We start from the raw sequence: 18,896 nt of genomic DNA, 5'->3' as shown, positions 1-18,896 counted from the left end.
AAACCTCAATTAAGGTTCAATTTCATTTTCACACGAAACAGTACGAGAGCTATGAAACACCATGTGGCTGCAATAATAATAAACGTCAATAACTAAACGAGGGTTCTATCATATATTCCACAAATACAATATATACATGTTCATTGAATCAAAAGCAGAGATAATTTAATAGCTAAGAAGCCCGTAAATACAGCAAGGATGTGAGGAAATTACAAAGTTGCATATATTTACATTTGATGAAAGCAATCTTGTATACGGTAGAATAGTTGAGGTGTGCACCTTATTATTGTTGTTGCATCCTTAAATACTCGCCATAGAAGCGAGCATTACTTTCTTCTTGACTAGCATCGTAGGCATAACCTCCGTGACTAGAGATATCAAGACCAGCAACCTCCTCGTCCGATGATATCCTCAAAATTCCAAGTTTCTGAAGTAGATAAAACAAAGGTCCCATTGTCAAACTTACCCAAACCACAATACTCAATAGTTCAACTATTTGTGCCCCAAACAAACCCCATCCACCTCCTAAAATCAGGCCGGAAGGTCGTATAATTTGTGTTTTACCGGAATTATAAGCTTGTAACACAAATTCTTCTTTAGCAAACAACCCTGTAAATATCAAACCCCAAGCTCCACACCCTCCATGTAACTGTGCTGCTTCTAACGGATCATCGAATTTGAATTTAAGCGCTAAAATGTTCAATCCTATCAGTACCCAAGCTGCACAGAACCCACACAAAATTGCAGCCCATGGTTCTACCACTGAACAACCTGAAGTGATTGCAACAAACCCACCAAGAACTCCATTACAAACATCCATTGCATCCCAATGTCCCACCAATAACCTTCGTCCAAACAAGGTAACAATCCCCGCGGTTGAACCAGCCAGGGTAGTCGTGACAGCAGTCCGTCCCACAGAGGTCCAGTTACCTTGATCAGCCATATGTGGGTAGGCAACAAGAATTTTGTTGAATGATCCAGGATTAAACCCGAACCATCCAAACCACAACAACAATGTTCCAAGCACTACTAGAGTAGCATTATGTCCTCTCATTTTGACAGGATTACCAAAGGCATCAAACCGTCCAACTCTTGGACCTTCTACAATAGAACCCCAAAAACCAGCAATCCCACCAACCAAATGCACAACACCACTACCGGCAAAGTCAATAGCACCAGAACCAAAAAGAAGATAAGTTGAATTTGGACTTAACCAACCATTAGAAGACCAAAGCCAATGAGCAACAACAGGATAAACAAATCCAGTAAGGAAAAAAGAGAAGACAAGATAAGCAGTAAATTGAGTACGTTCAGCAATAGAACCACTAGTAATTCCAGCAACAGCAATAGCAAAAGCCCATTGATAAAGAAAGAAACTGTAGTCATAAGAGCTAGAAGGAATGTCTTTAAGAGCAAAATAACTAGCACCTATAAATGGATTTGAATCGCCAAAAGCAAAAGCAAAACCAAAAAGATAGTATGAAAGACTACCAACAACAGCATCAACTACATTTGTAAGCATAATGTTCATTGCATTCTTTGCCCTAACAGAACCAGCACAAAGCATGGCAAAACCCAATTGCATTACAAAAACCAAGTAAGCAGAGAATAAAAGGTAAATTGCATTTATGGAATCAGTTACACTAGCTTCCCATGAAGAATCCATTATTGCTATTTGCTTGCTTCACACAACATTCACATAATAGGATATTTATTTAAAAAACAGGTGAACTGGAATGGTCCACGAAACTTATTTGATAACTGAGTCAGGTAGTATCCAGGGGTTTATACATAGATTAAAGTTTTTCATTTTTTTTTTTTTGTACGAGTAGATATTGAATCCTTTTTTTCGTGTGTCTATTTCTTCGTATTGTGAATTCTTTAGTGTGAAAAATCTGATTCCGCCACCACAGAGTATATCGTGAACAAGTTGTTTTGACAAGTTACTGATTTTCAGTCACTGAAGTAGTTTTGGTTTGGATAACATGAAATTGGGTGGTTGATCTGTTGATAACAAGGATATCAACAAAGCTGGACAACTTGCTTCTTTGACACCATACAAATGAATGAGTAAATCGTTATATTAGTACGTGAATCAATAACTATAAAGTCTTCTTTTTATATTAATTTAACATTAAATTTTTTTGTTTTATTCATATTCAATTGAAATTTGTCCTTAGCAAAAAGAACTATACAAATCTATGTTACATTCTTTTTATATATATATAAATATTTACATTGATGTGAAGTCCATTATATAGATTTTATTCCCATTAGTTTTCCATTACGTTAATATATGTAACTCCCACTAATTATATTCAAATAAGATTTTTACTTTTACTTTTTATCTTCATCCATGATGTCAAATGAATTCGTGTCATATTCATGACAATTCTTTGTGTGTCTCAATCATATTGTGTAAATGGTGATATTTGACATAATATCATATATACTTAAAACAGTTGGAAAAAAAATCTATATGCTCTCTTCTCTAGTCTCTTTTTATTTATTTTGTTTAATGTTTATATTTTTTTAAAAAAGAAAATCTATATGCTCTCTTCTCTAGTCTCTTTTTATTTATTTTGTTTAATGTTTATGTTTTCAGTTTGTTGTTATTGTACGACTTTCTGTTCCTACTGTGTTATTGTTGTTTCTTTTCTTTTATTATTATCATTATTATTGAGGATTTACAAATTTGTTGATTTGTATACATTAGCTAGCATGTGGTATTTAAGTATATAGCCTCATTTGAATACTGTATTTCTACAATAATTATCTATTTTTACTTTATGTATTTTTAGAAATTTTATAATTAAAATATATTTTTTTTTATAGAAAGATATATATATATATATATATTATCTATATTAAAAATGATAGATCTTTTTTTAATTAAATTATAATAAATTTAAATAATATAAAACATATCATTTAGAATGTAAAATTTATACTAAATATTTTGGAATAAACTTGTACGTATAAGTATAAAGGGCACCACGCCTTACAATAAACGTTAACTTTTTTTGGAATTATTTTATGTTTTTTTTTATCCGACACTTATTTCAATATATTTTTTGTTTCCATTTTTAAATGTTTTTTTTTTCATTTTTAACTAATCTAATTAGTTTTTTTTTTTTTTTGTAGTGATATTTTTTATTTAATTTTTAAATGATCATTGTATAAATTTTTATTTTACTATAATATTTTTTTTCTATTCCATGTTATTTATTCATATTTTAATAAATAGTTATCTATATTTAATTTTTTATTTATAGAATCCAGATATAAGTCATTTCTTTAATTCTAATAATTATTTTTTTTTATCAAAAGTATAAATAAAATTTGTAAAGCCGCAAAAAAGTCTTTTAAGAAATAAATTAATAAAATTATTATTTGTATTTATAATTTCATAAGAAATGTGTAAGAAAAATATATAAATTAAATATTTATTAAATTTCACTTAGCTTGAATTTCAGGGATAAAAATTATTGTATAATTGACGTAAAAATTACGTATTTATGTTGGTGTTTATGGATATTTTTCATACTTTTCATGAATAAAATTATTAGGGGTCATTTGATTACTGTATAAGAGACAAGTTATACATGTATTAAAAGTTGCATCAACTTTACTATGTTTTCTACAATTAAGTTTTGTACTAGGTATAAAAGTCAATATAACTTATACATGTTTGGTTGGTTAGAATTTAAATGTTGTATTAAAAGTTATTCATGTATTAATTTATTCGGTGTTTGGTTGCATTTTTTGTAGTTCTACATAATTAATACCAACGTAACTTCTGAGGGAATCTCTGTATAAAATTATGCAGGGTAGAAGGTGGAATAAGTTATGTGAGTATTAGTTATACATGTATTAAAATGATAAATTACATATTTAACCTATTAATTTATTTTATTTTTAATTAGAAACTTTATTTTTTTTATATACGTTTGTTGTTTTTACTTCTTTTTATATCTAGACCATTTTCATTTCTTTTAATTTATGTTATTTTTTTAATCGAAAATTTTACTGTTTTTCTATTATATATTGACTATTTTCGTTTCTTTTTATATACTTATAGTTTTTATTTATTTATACAAAAATAAATATTTTTAAATATTAAAAACTTGAATATATATTTTTTAAAGGTACATATGCTAATCAAATAATAGCATTATATATTATTCAATATATTTCACATTTTATTGATATGTATTATTATTTTGTAAATAATACATATTAATAATTTACAACAAGTTTAATATTCATAGTTAATTATTCATGTATTGTAATATTTACATAACTAATAACACTTACATAACTAATATCCGCGCAGCTAATACCTGCATAATTAAACTCAACATAACTAAATTCTGCATAACTAATATTTGTATAACTAAACCCTGCATAACTAATACCTCCATAACTAAACCTTGCATAATTAATACCTGCATAACAAAATCTTGCATAACTAAATCCTGCATAACTAGTACATGCATAACTAAACCCTACGTAACTCGAAGTTTGGAACATTTTTTAAAATGAAACCCAATTATCCACTTGTCAAAGAATAAATGGAGGCTCATACAAGTTTTGGCTACCATATATATATATATATATATATATATATATATATATATATATATATATATATATCCCTAATAAAGAGAATATAAGGTACAATTATGATTTTATTCAAAAATAATTAATGTATAATAATTTTTTAAAAAAAACTCTTTACTTACCATTTTCATATCATGAATAATCACATTTTTCGAAGGATCTCTATTGTGTGTGGTGGGTAAAAGTCCATTGGAGTCTTCCATTGCCCGTTTCTTAATAGATGTATCATCCTTCTGTGCTTGATTATTAGGTAAAATAAATCAAAGTATCTGATAATAGTAGAATATCATGCGCATGCACATATACTTTTGCAACATTTTCTTCAGAATTCTTTTGTTTTTCAACCTCCACAGCAGGTTGTCACACCCCAAGAGCATACCCTAGAAGATATGACACTTTTGGAGCGCAACAGTGTGTACTTGACCTCTCGGAGGTCTTGTACTAGCCCTTTGACATCATTCATTGCATACACGTATAAAAAGTAGTGCGGAATTAAAAATTTCACACGAAATATCTTAAAACATCTTTCATATTAAAATCATAGGAAAATACTAGGTCTCAACATATGCCAATCTTAGACTCAAGAATACTTGGGACACGGCCCATACAATAAGAATATGAAAATACTTAGTCTATTATAATACTTTGAATAAAAGAAGTCTAAAGGTAATTATGTCCTTGAGTCAAGTGAGGACATACCTTAACTTTTTCGAAAGAATCCTAGTTTCCAAGATTTACTTCAAGACGCTTCTCGCCTTCCACTACACCTTTAAATATAGACAAAATGTATGGAATTAGTACAATGCATGTACTAAGTATGACATAATGCATAAAATCATTAGAGACGGACATTTATGAGAAACATGCTCTTTTTAATTAAAACTTCATATTATAAGCATAAGAACCACATTTTAGCACCAAACATTACATTTAGAACACAATACAAGTCATAGGCAATTTATATCAATTTAATAGACCATACAGTGAACTTCACTGTAATTCACACCCTACAATATAGTATCAACAACACCTACAAAACACATAAACATGAGATCCTCCTACCAAAGGTTATTCTAAGGCTCAATTGAGTGAGTTATGAAGCGACCGCCATACAATCCGTTCATGCACACCTAAGAGATCCTTTAGACTACCTAAGATAAGATCATTCTTACTTCACATAATAGCATATACATGACATTCTCTTCCCAAAGTTAATCAAAAGACTTACTTAAGTAATGCAAGAAGAGACCGACCATACACCCTCTCCAAGATTATCTAAATAATCCTTAAGAATACCCAAGTTTATAGCATGTCTACTTATTCAATTTACTTTCCCTATCTAGAGTTATTCTTAAGACTTCCCTTGGAATGCCATGAAGTGACTATTCCTATGCCCCCTTCATACATTAACTAAGCAACCCTTAAACTACTGTAGGTAAGTACTTATTCATTAACATGCTTTCTAACTTACATCATTATCTTTATTAGTTCATTAAGAGACATTCATCACATAAGGAAATTCAAGTAACGGTCTTGGAGAAGACCTAGGGACTCACTCATTAACATCTTCAAAGCCTAATCGTGCAATGTCTAGATAGCATCTCACACCACCACCTAAACTTCATAGAACTTCTCCAATACTAGTAGGTATCCCATATGATGAGAATGAGCAATAACTGACATAGACCATGGTAGCTAAGCATGGAATCCGGAGTCAACCCTACTCCGACAAAGGGTGTTCTACTTGCCAATGGTAGAACTAGGACACAACACATGTAGACACATAGTTAAAGAATATGAAGGGTTTATTTGTACTATAGCATCATCCTTAACTAGATCTACTACCCAAACCATACTCACTCGGTGCTAGCCTTTGTTCTTATATAGTAATTCAATGAAGGAGTACATGAAGAGGCTCCATATCTAGTTCACAACCCAATCACATTACACCTTACAAAAGAGAGTCCACTAAGGCTACCCACAATGGTCAAGAGGATAACTAAATGACTTTCCAAATGATGATTTCATGTCGTTCCAGCCAATCAAACCTAAGTCCACCATTCAGACAAGAAGGATACCATTACGACTTTCAACTTCAAGGATATCATAAGCTTCTGTCTAGGTTGAAGATTCCACACAAAGGACCTTCTTAACTATGTTCAAGGTCACATGTCAATCACACATACAAGACTAAGAAGCTTCTGCATACTAAGTCAAGAACTCATATTCACATTTTACATGTATCAAGTAAGGGACACAAGTCTACCGAAACAAGACACATACAAACTTCACTATGCCAAATATAACATATCATTCAAGAAGCACATAGGAACAACTAGACATACTTGCAAGTCACCCTACACGCCTCTATAATAACATCAATATAAACCATCATAAGACTCATATAGGTCATCAAGAAACATCATACTTCAACATCAAGTAACACATAAGACTTCACTATAACCTACTAGAGATAAATATCAACTTGGATATTTCATGCTTAGACTTCACATAATACATAAGTCATAAAGACCTTCACATTACTCACATAATCAAGTTATAACATGATAATATCATAAAACATAAAGTAATGTTGATGAGGCTACATTGTTTCACAATTCATAAAGTAATGCCGACAAGGTTACATACTTCACAAGTATAGCGCATAAGCACCGCCATCATAAGTGGACCATACCAAATATCATCATCATTTAAGAACTATGCTATACAATATAGAGAAAGTTAGGTCAACATACCATTATTCCAACCTCACCACTCCAATCCATAGTCAACTCAACCCACACAATACTCAAAGTCCCTTACCAATGGCCATGATCACCAATTCAATCCAATAATTACAGTATACAATGAATCAAAGATAATACAACATGATTATAGATTTAGGGAAGCCTACTAACTATTCTAGCATGATACATTTATAATTCAATAGCCCTAATCAAACTACACAAGAATTCAATAGCTTAATGACATAATCAAATCACCCAGAAAGTAGTCAAATCTAGGGTTACATGAATTAAGTGGGTTCATAGTTTTTAGGTTAGAATCATCAAATTAGCATCAATTCAATCTATACAATGGTTCAAAACGTTTAATGCCAGAACCCATGGCTAGATATCAAAATAGGACTATTTCATCTTTTAAAAGACTTTAGAAATCACTTTAAAGATTGACCCCTTTAAGAAAAGAGATTCAAGGATGAAGAACATACCTCAATTGATGCTAGTCCGCGAATTTGATGAAGAATCACCAAGGAATCTTCAATCCAAGCTCTATCTTGAGTTTTGGCTCCAATGGAGTTCTAGAGAGTTCTTTAGGGAATTTAGGTTTTGATTTTGTAAAGTGAATTCATTTAAGTGTTTAGACTTAAAAAAAATATTTATGATACCCAAATAACCTTAGAAAACCGCCCATTTATTTATTTGGACGTAAAGTGAATTTCCCAGTTTACTCCTATACTTAACAGTGAGTTTGTGAACAGTTGCAGTCACCATGACGGTTGCCCATCGACGGGACGTAGATCCATTGATGGGCCGTCCTGGATTTACGTTGATGGTTTCTGTAACATTTTGATTCATTTAGTAGGTTTAGGAATCAAAACGTCAAATAACGTCCACGAAGTTCGAAAACTAGTTCAATGAGGTGCTAGTGTGCCTAGCCTATTTAACTAGCTTTTAGAAGTCGAATGATAAAAATTGGTAGAAGGGTGTCTAATATGTATTAAGTTAGTTCATAGTTGAAACGTTCAGGCACAAACCCCCAAGGACCAACGAAGGAGCCTTGAGGAGGACCCTTGCAATTTGGCAAGAAGCTGCCAAAAGGCAGTAGGCACAAAGGAATGTCAATCGATGAAGCGTGTGTCAATCGACGGGGCGTCGATGGCCACCGTCGATGAACACTTAGCCAAATCCATGAAAATACTGTTTTGCATAGTCTCTAAATTTAATGACGTACCAACAAGATGATTGGTCCTTAGTCCGTCGATTGACAAATGAGGCCTGAAGGGGGAGTCATCTGTGATGGGTCTATTTTGCTGCTCGATTTAAAGTAACTTAAATTAATTAATTAGGTGGTTAATTAATTAGTTAGGGGTTTAGGTAAGCCTAATTAAGTTAATTAACAATTTATATAAATAGCATAAGCTAATTAAACTAACCTAAGCTCTCATAATTCTCAAACCCAAAACTCTCTTCCTTCTCTATTCTTTCTCTCTCAAATTGAAGAACTCCATAGAAGTCAAGGTCAAGGTAGGTTCTAGGGCTTCAATCACCAAATTTTCTCCATCAATCTTCATCAAACATTAAGGTATGAGATTCCTTTCACCTTTGGGACTTCTTTCCCCAAAGGGTTCCATCGAATTGATTTCAATAGTATAAAATTCAAGTGGGTCTTTTCCAATCTCGAAATTGATCTCGTGAATTAATTTGTTTATGATTTATTATTTTTTTAATATATTAACATGTATTTTAACTCAATTATATTATTTCTTGATGGATTGGTCTAGTTTGTAGAAGATGACCTATTCCCCTTAACCCTAGGTTGTGATCTTGATATGAATTGTGTAACGTTGGTTCAATTGAATTGGTTATTTGTTGAAATAATACTAGATAATGTTATTGTATCAATTATCAATAGATTAGGATGAATTATAGTCCTATCATTCTAGTTCTTGAGTAATTAATCTAGATTATGACTTTGACCTAAGTCTCTTGTTTTAAGCTATGAACTAGTGATGGATTGTTATGTAGTGATTCAATAGGATTTGTTATCATGTTGGTTACTATTATGTGATTATATTACACCCTTGTTGGGTTGAGTTAAGGGATGATGGAAATACCTTGATGACGGATTATGAAGAAGACTTGGTAAGTCTTGTGATCCATATTCTTTACTTCAATTATGGTTACTTGCGGAGTGATGATATTGTATTAAAGTATGTTTTGTATTAGGATTGATAGGGTTGGTATGATGTTGAATTGATATGTCTTGTCTATGGTTTGTGAGGTGTTGGCTAAGATGTAAATGTTATAAGGATGGTGATGACTTACCAATGTGCCTTATCATGATGTGAATATGTAAATGTACTAACCTCACCTATATGTATTATAATGAAAGGACTATACTCATGCAATTATTATTGAGCTATGATGATGATGATTATACAAGTGATAGACCCTATGACCTACATTAAGCTATGATGATTCATAAAGGTATTAAAGACATTTCAAAAGGGACCCTAGCTTAGCACCGAGTGAACTAGATTGAGGAGTGTCCCTTCCCACATAGGGAAGGTAAGATCACTAATGTACTCCTGAGATTGGATACTCCAATTCATGTATCATAAGGAGGGTTATAACTATATCTCTTATTTCTTGAACTATGTTGCCCCCATAGGAATACTAGCTCGTGGATCCACGTAGTTACTATGTTTATATTTTGGTACTACCTTGACAAGTAGTCCGCCTTCTTTTGGTGTAGAATTTCATGACACTGAATTCCACATTAGCTCATGTGGTCAATGTCGGTTAAGGCAAGATGTTCCCAAAAGGTAAAATTAACTAAAGGAATGAATTCTAACTAAGATGACCTAAGGGGTTTAGCTTAGTCTAGGTAGGGGTATGAGACTCTACTTATACATTGCACTAGTTAGCCTAAAGGGAAGTCTTAGGAGGATTTTCTTATGTATGTATATGCTTATAAATGTTAATGATATGTGTATGATGATCTTATATGTTAATGATTCTATGTGATGTTGATTACTCTTATGAATATGTATTTGATCTCTATTGCTAAACTATGATATTATGTACTCTTAATGTTATGTTATGTGAAGTTGGACATTGGTTATGGTTCTTGCTAGGTTTACTTGATTAAGTAAGTTTATGGGGCTTTGCTTAGTCATTGCATAAGCGAACTTAAATAGGGTCATGAGTATTGGTCTTGCTTTAGTTATATTTAAATGTATTCTTATTCATGTTTGTTGATGTTAGTACTTGATGATAGAGTTACTTTGACTATGTGTTCAATTATATGATATGAATGTTGACTTGATTAGACTTTGCTTTTTTGGTCTTGTGAAGTACATGTCTATGACTTAATGAATATGTCTTATTGATTGGGATGGTCTTCTTGTATGTGCATAAAGGTTTTCAAAGTAAATTGCATACTTAATGAATTGTCCATTTTTAGAATGATTTCATGATATGTGTGCATATGGTCTCATACATAGTACAAATGGTGTACTAACCTCATTTTCTTCCTTTTCCCCAACATTTTAGATTTTGATCATTGAAGGGCTTTGAGACGTCTTTGAATTGTCAATCATCCAAGCTGGATAGGTCCTCACTTTTCAAGGGCAATGCCACTATCAAGCTAATGAAGTTGTTTTGGTTTTAAGAATTCTATGTTCTTTCCTTTTCATTTGAGTACGAAACATTGTATAGCCTATATTAGGCCTTATTGAATTGATGTATGGGCTAGGCCCAAATTGTTATACTCTTGTTAGATGTTTATGAGATGAGGCATCCTTTTGAGACTATGTTATATTTTATATATCTATGTGCAATAAAAGTAGAAGACTAAGTAATCTTCCTATATGAAGGGTCTATGTATACTCAATATAAATATTACTTGTATGTAGAGATCTATGTAAACCTCAATGTAGAAGTAACGAAAAGTTTTAAATTTTTCATAAATTTTGACCTACGCCTCCACCTAAAGGGAGTAGATCAGCCTACTGGGCGTCTATGCCATCCATAGGTGAGGCTGGTTGGGACAGCCTTGGCTCACAAGTTGGGTCCTTCATCAAGGACCCTTGGTTGGTCCTTGGGAAACTTTATCCGGACGTTTCCAACCCGAATATGTTAGTATATAAGTTTACGACCTCTCACATCAATTTCATCCAAAACAAACACGTAAAACTCAATGAAACACTCTAAGGCACACAAGGACGTTTCAAGGCAAACCTTTCGAAAGTCATGGACATTCTTGGACATTTGACCTCCAAACTTCATGAAACTTTAGATGCTGCCTCCTAATCTCATTTTAACTAATTTTAGGACTTCAAAACATCAAGGCACAAATGTTACGCTCTAGTTACATCTAAGTCGTTTTAGAGGTGTTACATTGGTGCATCAACATCATGAACAATAGTTGCAAAATTCATTTGCATGAATGAAATAGTTTATTGGTAGAAGTTATCAGAATTGGGATTTCTCTATAGAATCATCCACTATGTGTGGCGATGAAACGCCTCCAATATCCTTCATGATCCAAAAAATAAATATAACACAAAACTGAAAAAGGAATTAAGCAAAAAATTAAAAATATAACCTTTTCATTTTGCTATCTTTCGCGCCAACAATTCAACATAATTTTCTTTTATTAACGCCTAAGAGCTACAATTTTTTTGTCAACCTAGATTCAAATTAAACATACAAAATGGACTTAACAATGAACAAAAAACCGTTTAAATCATATGATTGTGTTTACTTACATTATACTTCATGTAATTCTTCAGTTCCTCAATTTCTGCACTGTCCAAAACTGTTCTTCAAAAGACACTAGATACATTATCGACTAATTTCGATTGTAAATTCCGAGTTTGAATTGATTGATTTGGTTGCTCACGTGGTAGTTTGACTTTGGGCGTAATAATTTTATATGGATGTACAACCTTTATCTCTTGTGGGGTGGGGTAGATCCTGCGCTAGAACTCGTGTTGATCTCCTTAACAGTTGCTTCGGAGGTTTTGATGAGAAGTCTTCAAAACTAAGAAACTCTTTCGATTGCACCTCTTCATTATTAACTTTTGATGAATCTGATTGAATTGGCCTGTTATCTGGTAAATCAAGTGATCTGATTTTCTCGAGGGTTGGTTGGATGTTAGAAAAATCATTCTATACAGACAAACGGTAAAACATCATGAGAACAAAAGTAATAATGTATCACAAACTAAAAAAAGTAAGTAAGAATATTGTTATATAGTAATTATCTCAGTAAAGATGATTTTCATAAACATCTCCAATTTGGTTTTTGCACCCATAACTTGCCAGTTGCATAACTTTAGTATACCATTTCCTTCTTTAACAGTTATCTCGTTATTTATCACAGAAGTACATTCATATACCCAGACATTAAGTACGTATGAAAATCCATTCAAATGATACATTTTTTGTAGGGTGTGTACTCTTTTCTAAATAACTTCATTAATTTTGTGAAGGCAAGTTGTCCCCGCCAATACTGTTAATAACTGTCATTTTCTACCACAAAGAAACTTTCAGTAGAAATTTTTGCATCATCAAGTTGCGAATATACAAATGTATGAATAAAATAAAAGATAACAATCTGAAAAGAGCGAGGGACGACATCTTTAGGTCCGTCGCTTTTTGGTCAAAATGACTAGTCAAACATTTAGGAAAAGCGGCGGACAACATCTCTTAGTCCGTCGCTTTTTTGGCAAAATTTTGATCAATTATTTTAAAAAGTGACGGACATAGAGACGTTGTCCGTCGCTTTTGTTAAAATATTTTTGAGACCAAATGCTGAATTTCCTTATTTTTCCTTCCCCTTCCATCTCTCTTCCTTCTCTCTAAGATTTTTGTCGTCGCTGTCCGCTGTTGCAGCCGCCACTGCAACGCGACGACCCCTGCTGCTCCATTGTCTCTTTATTGTCTTTTTCTCCTTTAATTTAAGGTTAGAGTATATTTGATTTGTTAATTAGTGTATCGAATTTGTGTTTAATTGATTGTTAGTTTGAATGATTGATTGTTAGTTGGTGAATGATTTAAGACTTTTTTTTTTTTAGTACTAGTTTGATAGATTGTTAATTAGTTAGTAAATGATTTAGGATTTTTTTTCATTTTAGTAAAGTTTGATTGATTTTTAGTTAGCGAATGATTTAGGATTTTTTTATCTTAGTACTTGTTAATCTATTTTTTAAAATTTAATTGATTGTTAGTTAGTGAATTTTAATTTGAAGTTAGATGAATTAAATCTAGATTTAAAATTTTAAACTTAAAATTTGAACATAACAACTTATTCTTGAGTTTGAAGTTTATGCATAACTAAGTTTAGAAATCGGATATATAATGAATTTAATTAGAACTTGAGTAGTTGAACTTAATTAGTTTTTAAAAATATAACTAATTATTCTTGGCTTAAAATTTTATATATAACTAATTTTAGAGATTATATGAACTTGAATTTAATTAAAACTTGAACGTGAACTTAGAATTTGAACATAACAAATCCTTGGATTAGAAGTTATATATAACTAAGTTTAGCAATTAGTTTGAACTTGATTTTTGTTGTTGAACTTGAACTTGAACTTAGAACTAGGATATAACTAGCTAAGTTTTTAGTTTGAAGTTTATGTATAACTAATTTTAGAACTATATAAGCTGTGACCGTTAAAAATTTTGAATTATTATAGGATTTTAGAACTTTAAGTTGTGAACTTTAGAGAAATTGATATTTTTTTTGTAAGATTTAAAACTTTAAGTATTGAAATGTTAGTAATCTTGAATTATTGTAGAATTTTAGAGAACTTGATTTTTTGTGAGATCTTTAGAACTTTAAGTTGTAAACTTTAGAGAACTTGAATTTTTGTAGGTTTTTAGAGCTTTAGTTTGTGAACTTTAAAAATCTTGAATTATTGTAGGATTTTAGAATTTAAAGTTGTGAACTTTAGAGAACTTTAATTTTATAGGATTTTAGAACTTTATAAAGTTGTGAGCATTACAAATCTTGAATTATTGTGGGATTTTAGAACTTAAAGTTGTGAACTTCAGAGAACTTGAAATTCTTTTTGTAAGATTTTATAACTTTAGGTTGTGAAACGTTAGTAATCTTGAATTATTGTGGAATTTTAGAACTTTAAATTGTGAATTTTAGAGAATTTGATTTTTTTGTGGGATTTTAGAACTTTAAGTTGTAAACTTTAGAGAGCTTGAATTTTTGTAGGTTTTTTAAAACTTTAGGTTGTGAACTTTAGAAATCTTGAATTATTGTAGGATTTTAGAATTTAAATTTGTGAACTTTAGAGAATTTGAACTTTTATAGGATTTTAGATCTTTACAAGGTTGTGAGCATTAGAAATCTTGAATTAATGTAGGATTTTAGAACTTTAAGTTGTGAACTTTAGAGAACTTGATCTTTTTTTGTAAAATTTAGAACTTTAGGTTGTGAAATGTTAGTAATCTTAAATTATTGTAAAATTTTAGAATTTTAAGTTGTGAATTTTAGAGAACTTGATTTTTCATGAAATTTTAGAACTTTAAGTTGTAAACTTTAGAGAACCTGAATTTTTGTAGGTTGTAGAGCTTTAGGTTGTGAACTTTAGAAATCTTGAATTGTTGTAGGATTTTAGAATTTAAATTTGTGAACTTTAGAGAATTTGAATTTTTATAGGATTTTAGAACTTTGTAAGATTTTGATTGTTATAAATCTTAAAGTATTGTACAATTTTAGAACTTTAAGTTGTAAACTTAAGACAATTTGAATTTTTGTAGAATTTAGAACTTTAGGATCTGCAAAGTTAGTAATCTTGAATTATTGCGAAATTTTAGAACTTAAGTTGTGAATTTTAGAACTAATCACTGCAACAAAAATGGTCTTTAGTGGCAATAAAAATCGTCTTTAGTGGCAATAGATATTGCCACCAAAATATTTACCAGTCATTGAACTTCGACCGTTGAAATCGGCGTCGCTAAAGCCTTTCGCAGCCATATTGTAGATTGCTCGTAAAGAGTGTTTTATTGCTGCTAGAAGTCACATGCATTAACGACAATTATTTAGCGGCAATTACAATGGCGGGTAAATTTGTTATAAGTGTCTTAATTTACACCTTTTAGCGTCCATTTTACTGCTGCTACAGCTAACTAATTTCCACTAAAAGTGACATGTCTTAATGTCAATTGTATGTCTAATTAAATCTACCAAAATATATGAATGTAATATTTTTCAAATTATTTTATTTTCGCTAAATTCAATCAATTGTCAATAAAAATATACATGTTTAGCGACAACTGTAAGGTACGATATATATTAGCTAAATCCACACTTAACAATATCCCAAATTACCCTATGCACTATATCCTGCTCCCAAAGGAAATCCTTAATAGTATAGATAAAATTCAAAGAGATTTCATATGGGGTAGCACTGCTCAAAAGAAAAAAGATCCACTACCTTAATTGGAAAACTATCATTACCCCAAACAACTTGGAGGTTTAGGGCTTCAAGATGAAGAAACTAAAAATAAAGCCATGTTTCCAGTCTAGATTGGATGATGTTTAGCCACTCAAAATCACCTTGGGCTCTTTGCCTTTACCATAGAAACAATTTTAAGTGTACTAGTAGTACAACTTGCTTTATCTGGAAAAACTTCATGCTGGGGTGAAAGTATTGCGAAAAGGGAGGTCATATGGTTACTTGCGACAAGGGAGAGGGAAAATATTTGATCATAGTATTGCGAAAAGGGAGAATTGGATTCCTCTCGTTGATAATCTTAGAGGTTTAATTGAAGGCTCTATTCATATTCATAATCTAGACAAAAAGGTTATTGATATCAGAATCAATAACTAATGGAATTTAAATATTTGTTCCTTCGAATTTCCTTAATCTATTCTCGAGAAAATTCACTTAGTTCCCTTTTTTAATATTGTTAACATGGACACTCCTATCTGGTCTTTGAATGAGAATGAAAACTTCACCATGAATTTCATATATAAGATCATAAGACCCTTGTCTAGCTAGCACTATGCAAAAGACTTTCAGTGGATATGGAAACTTAATACTCTCCTTAAAATTAAATTTCTTGTGTGGCTTTGCTATCATGATAGGATACCATCATGTTTTTATCTTTATAACTATAAAATCATCCCTTCGTGTATATGTAGGATTTGTAATAGATTAATTGAAGCAACTAGGAATATATTTGTTGAATGCACTATGGTTTTGATCTTCTAACAACAATTAGGGCTTACTCCTTCAAAAACTAGGGATGTAAACAACAGTACCGACTGGCTTCTAAACCTCAAAAATCTTAATCATAAATCTAGTAGTCATCTAGTGGATTGGAGTGTTCTGTTTCCTTTGCTATTTGACACCTCTGGCTTACTAAAATAATAATATTTTTAATAACTCCTACAATTAGGCCTCGACTTCTCTAGTCTATGCTCATACGATTGAGTATATGGTTTCCACTAAATTCGTTTCTAACTACCCCTCCGAAAGGATTTCTATTCAAGTTCACTGGAACCCCCCTCCACATAACTACTACAAGCTTAATATAGATGGTTCCTTCTCCTCTTTGGAAAAAATTGGAGGCATAGTAGGAGTCATTTGTGATGCTACTTGCACTTGGAAAGTGGTCTATAATAAAAAAAAACCTTGTGGATTGAATGCTACATTTATGGAAGCCCTCTCCTTGCTCAAAGGGGCTGAAATTGTCTTCCAACAAAATCTATTCTCACTCGTTATTGAAACTAACTCCACAGGGGTAATTAATTTACTCACAGATAACCATAACTCAATGTTCACCTGTTTAATTTCTCATTGCAGGTACTGGTTGAGGAAACTGCAGAATCCGCTAATCCAGCATATGTTCAGGGAGGGCAACAAGGTAGCCCATGTTTTGGCAACTCTAGTAAGAACTAGTAATACTAATTGTCACACCCGGAGCGCATACCCCTGATGAGACTGGTGACAGCGTCCTCTCAGAGGACTCAGATAAGTCCTTAGCAATTCGTCATAACATCTGATCAGTAAAAATTGCGGAAAAATTAAAACTTTTACATTCTACTTAAAGTATACTTAGACTTCATACTTATCATTCATAAACCGTACGATATTCTAAAAAATTGTCTCACATATATAAACCATCTAAAGAATGCAAATCTGGACTTAGCCAATACATAGTCAATATGGCATATAAGCTTTAATACAAACGAATCCAAAGAACATAATGGAAGTAGCGTATTCTTAAAACTACTAGAAATCTGCATAAGCTAGAATATGAAAGATAGCATCCCAAAACATGAGAACCTACCAAGACTTGGAGAAAGAGTTCCAAGCTTCTTCAAATCGACCTCCTTAACTTCAATGGCCGGAACCTACCGTTGTAGTAATATAAAGTAATGGGGTTAGTATGCCACATGTACTAAGTATGGGTATATGCACATATTATTTATGGACATGCATGAAAAAGGATCATTTATCATATCATTAGAAAACAAGCTAAGTCATGTGAATGTCTTCAATGCACATACCATAGAATATATACAAGTTAAGGATTCCATCAACTTAAATCATGATCATAATCAAAGACATATTATCATAGAGTCATATTAACATTTCATATTCAAAGTCTCATATAACATACATGCAAAACACTTACCGATGGTTTCATCCCTAACCTACAAGTGCAATAGTCATGTGAAGCCCCACAACCCTACACAACCAAGTAGATAATATAGGAGACCATAGGTAAAGCTTTGCTTCATATAACATGTTTATAGCCCAGCATATCCACATAGCAACATCAACATACTTTCACAACATATCATCATGACTTATAGGTTAACATAAACATGGTAGAGTAATTACAACTTTAGAAGACTTACCTCTTGCTTCCAAGAACCTTATTCAAGAACTTAGTTCAACTTACAACATTCATAATCATAACACAGTGAAATACTCAATAGCATAATAAAAACATGCTTTTCACGAAATGCAAACATAAATAACAACATACTCATCAAATCGTGTGGAATATACCATAGAAATACTTACTTTTCATTGAAAATCATAAATCTAGGGTTAGGAAGAAAATTCGTTTCGTAGAGTAAAAATCCTAGCATTTGAAGTTCTTGAAAACTTATCTTTGAAAATACCTCTTGGGGAAAGGGATCCCAAGAGTGAAAACTCCATGCCTTATAGTGAAGAATCCACGAAAATTGGATGAAAAGATAAAGGTCTTCGTCTTCTTCGTTAAGCTCTTCTTGTTCTTCAATGGAGTTTGGAGAAGAGAGTGTTCTTGAGAGAATGAGATAAATTGTGTTTGATCTTGTTTGGGACGTGTAAAAGTTGTCTAAAACTGACCTAATATCAATATATAGTCGTCCTATGAATTACCCAAAAGACCCTCCACTTAAATGGGTCTTTTTAATAAATTAAATTACCAAAAATATGACTTTAACGATTCTGGGAAGTAGCTGCGCGTCGCGGGGCCAAATCCCGTCATTTTTATTGAATT

General features: G+C 31.8%; 1 protein-coding gene across 1 annotated transcript; it reads right to left on the bottom strand.

Annotated features, from left to right (window-relative positions):
* Positions 1-201: 201 nt before the first annotated feature.
* AMT1-3 (ammonium transporter) lies at positions 202-1,846 on the bottom strand. Its single transcript, NM_001247287.1, is given in 1 exon segment — positions 202-1,846. A coding segment is annotated over 1 exon segment (1,383 nt). The 5' UTR covers positions 1,667-1,846; the 3' UTR covers positions 202-283.
* Positions 1,847-18,896: the final 17,050 nt, after the last annotated feature.

The sequence above is a fragment of the Solanum lycopersicum genome, chromosome 3 (assembly GCF_036512215.1).
Source record: "Solanum lycopersicum chromosome 3, SLM_r2.1".
In the NCBI taxonomy this organism is placed as follows: Eukaryota; Viridiplantae; Streptophyta; class Magnoliopsida; order Solanales; family Solanaceae; genus Solanum; species Solanum lycopersicum.
Note: the sequence above shows the minus strand (reverse complement) of the source record. Positions and strands in the feature narration are given on the sequence as shown.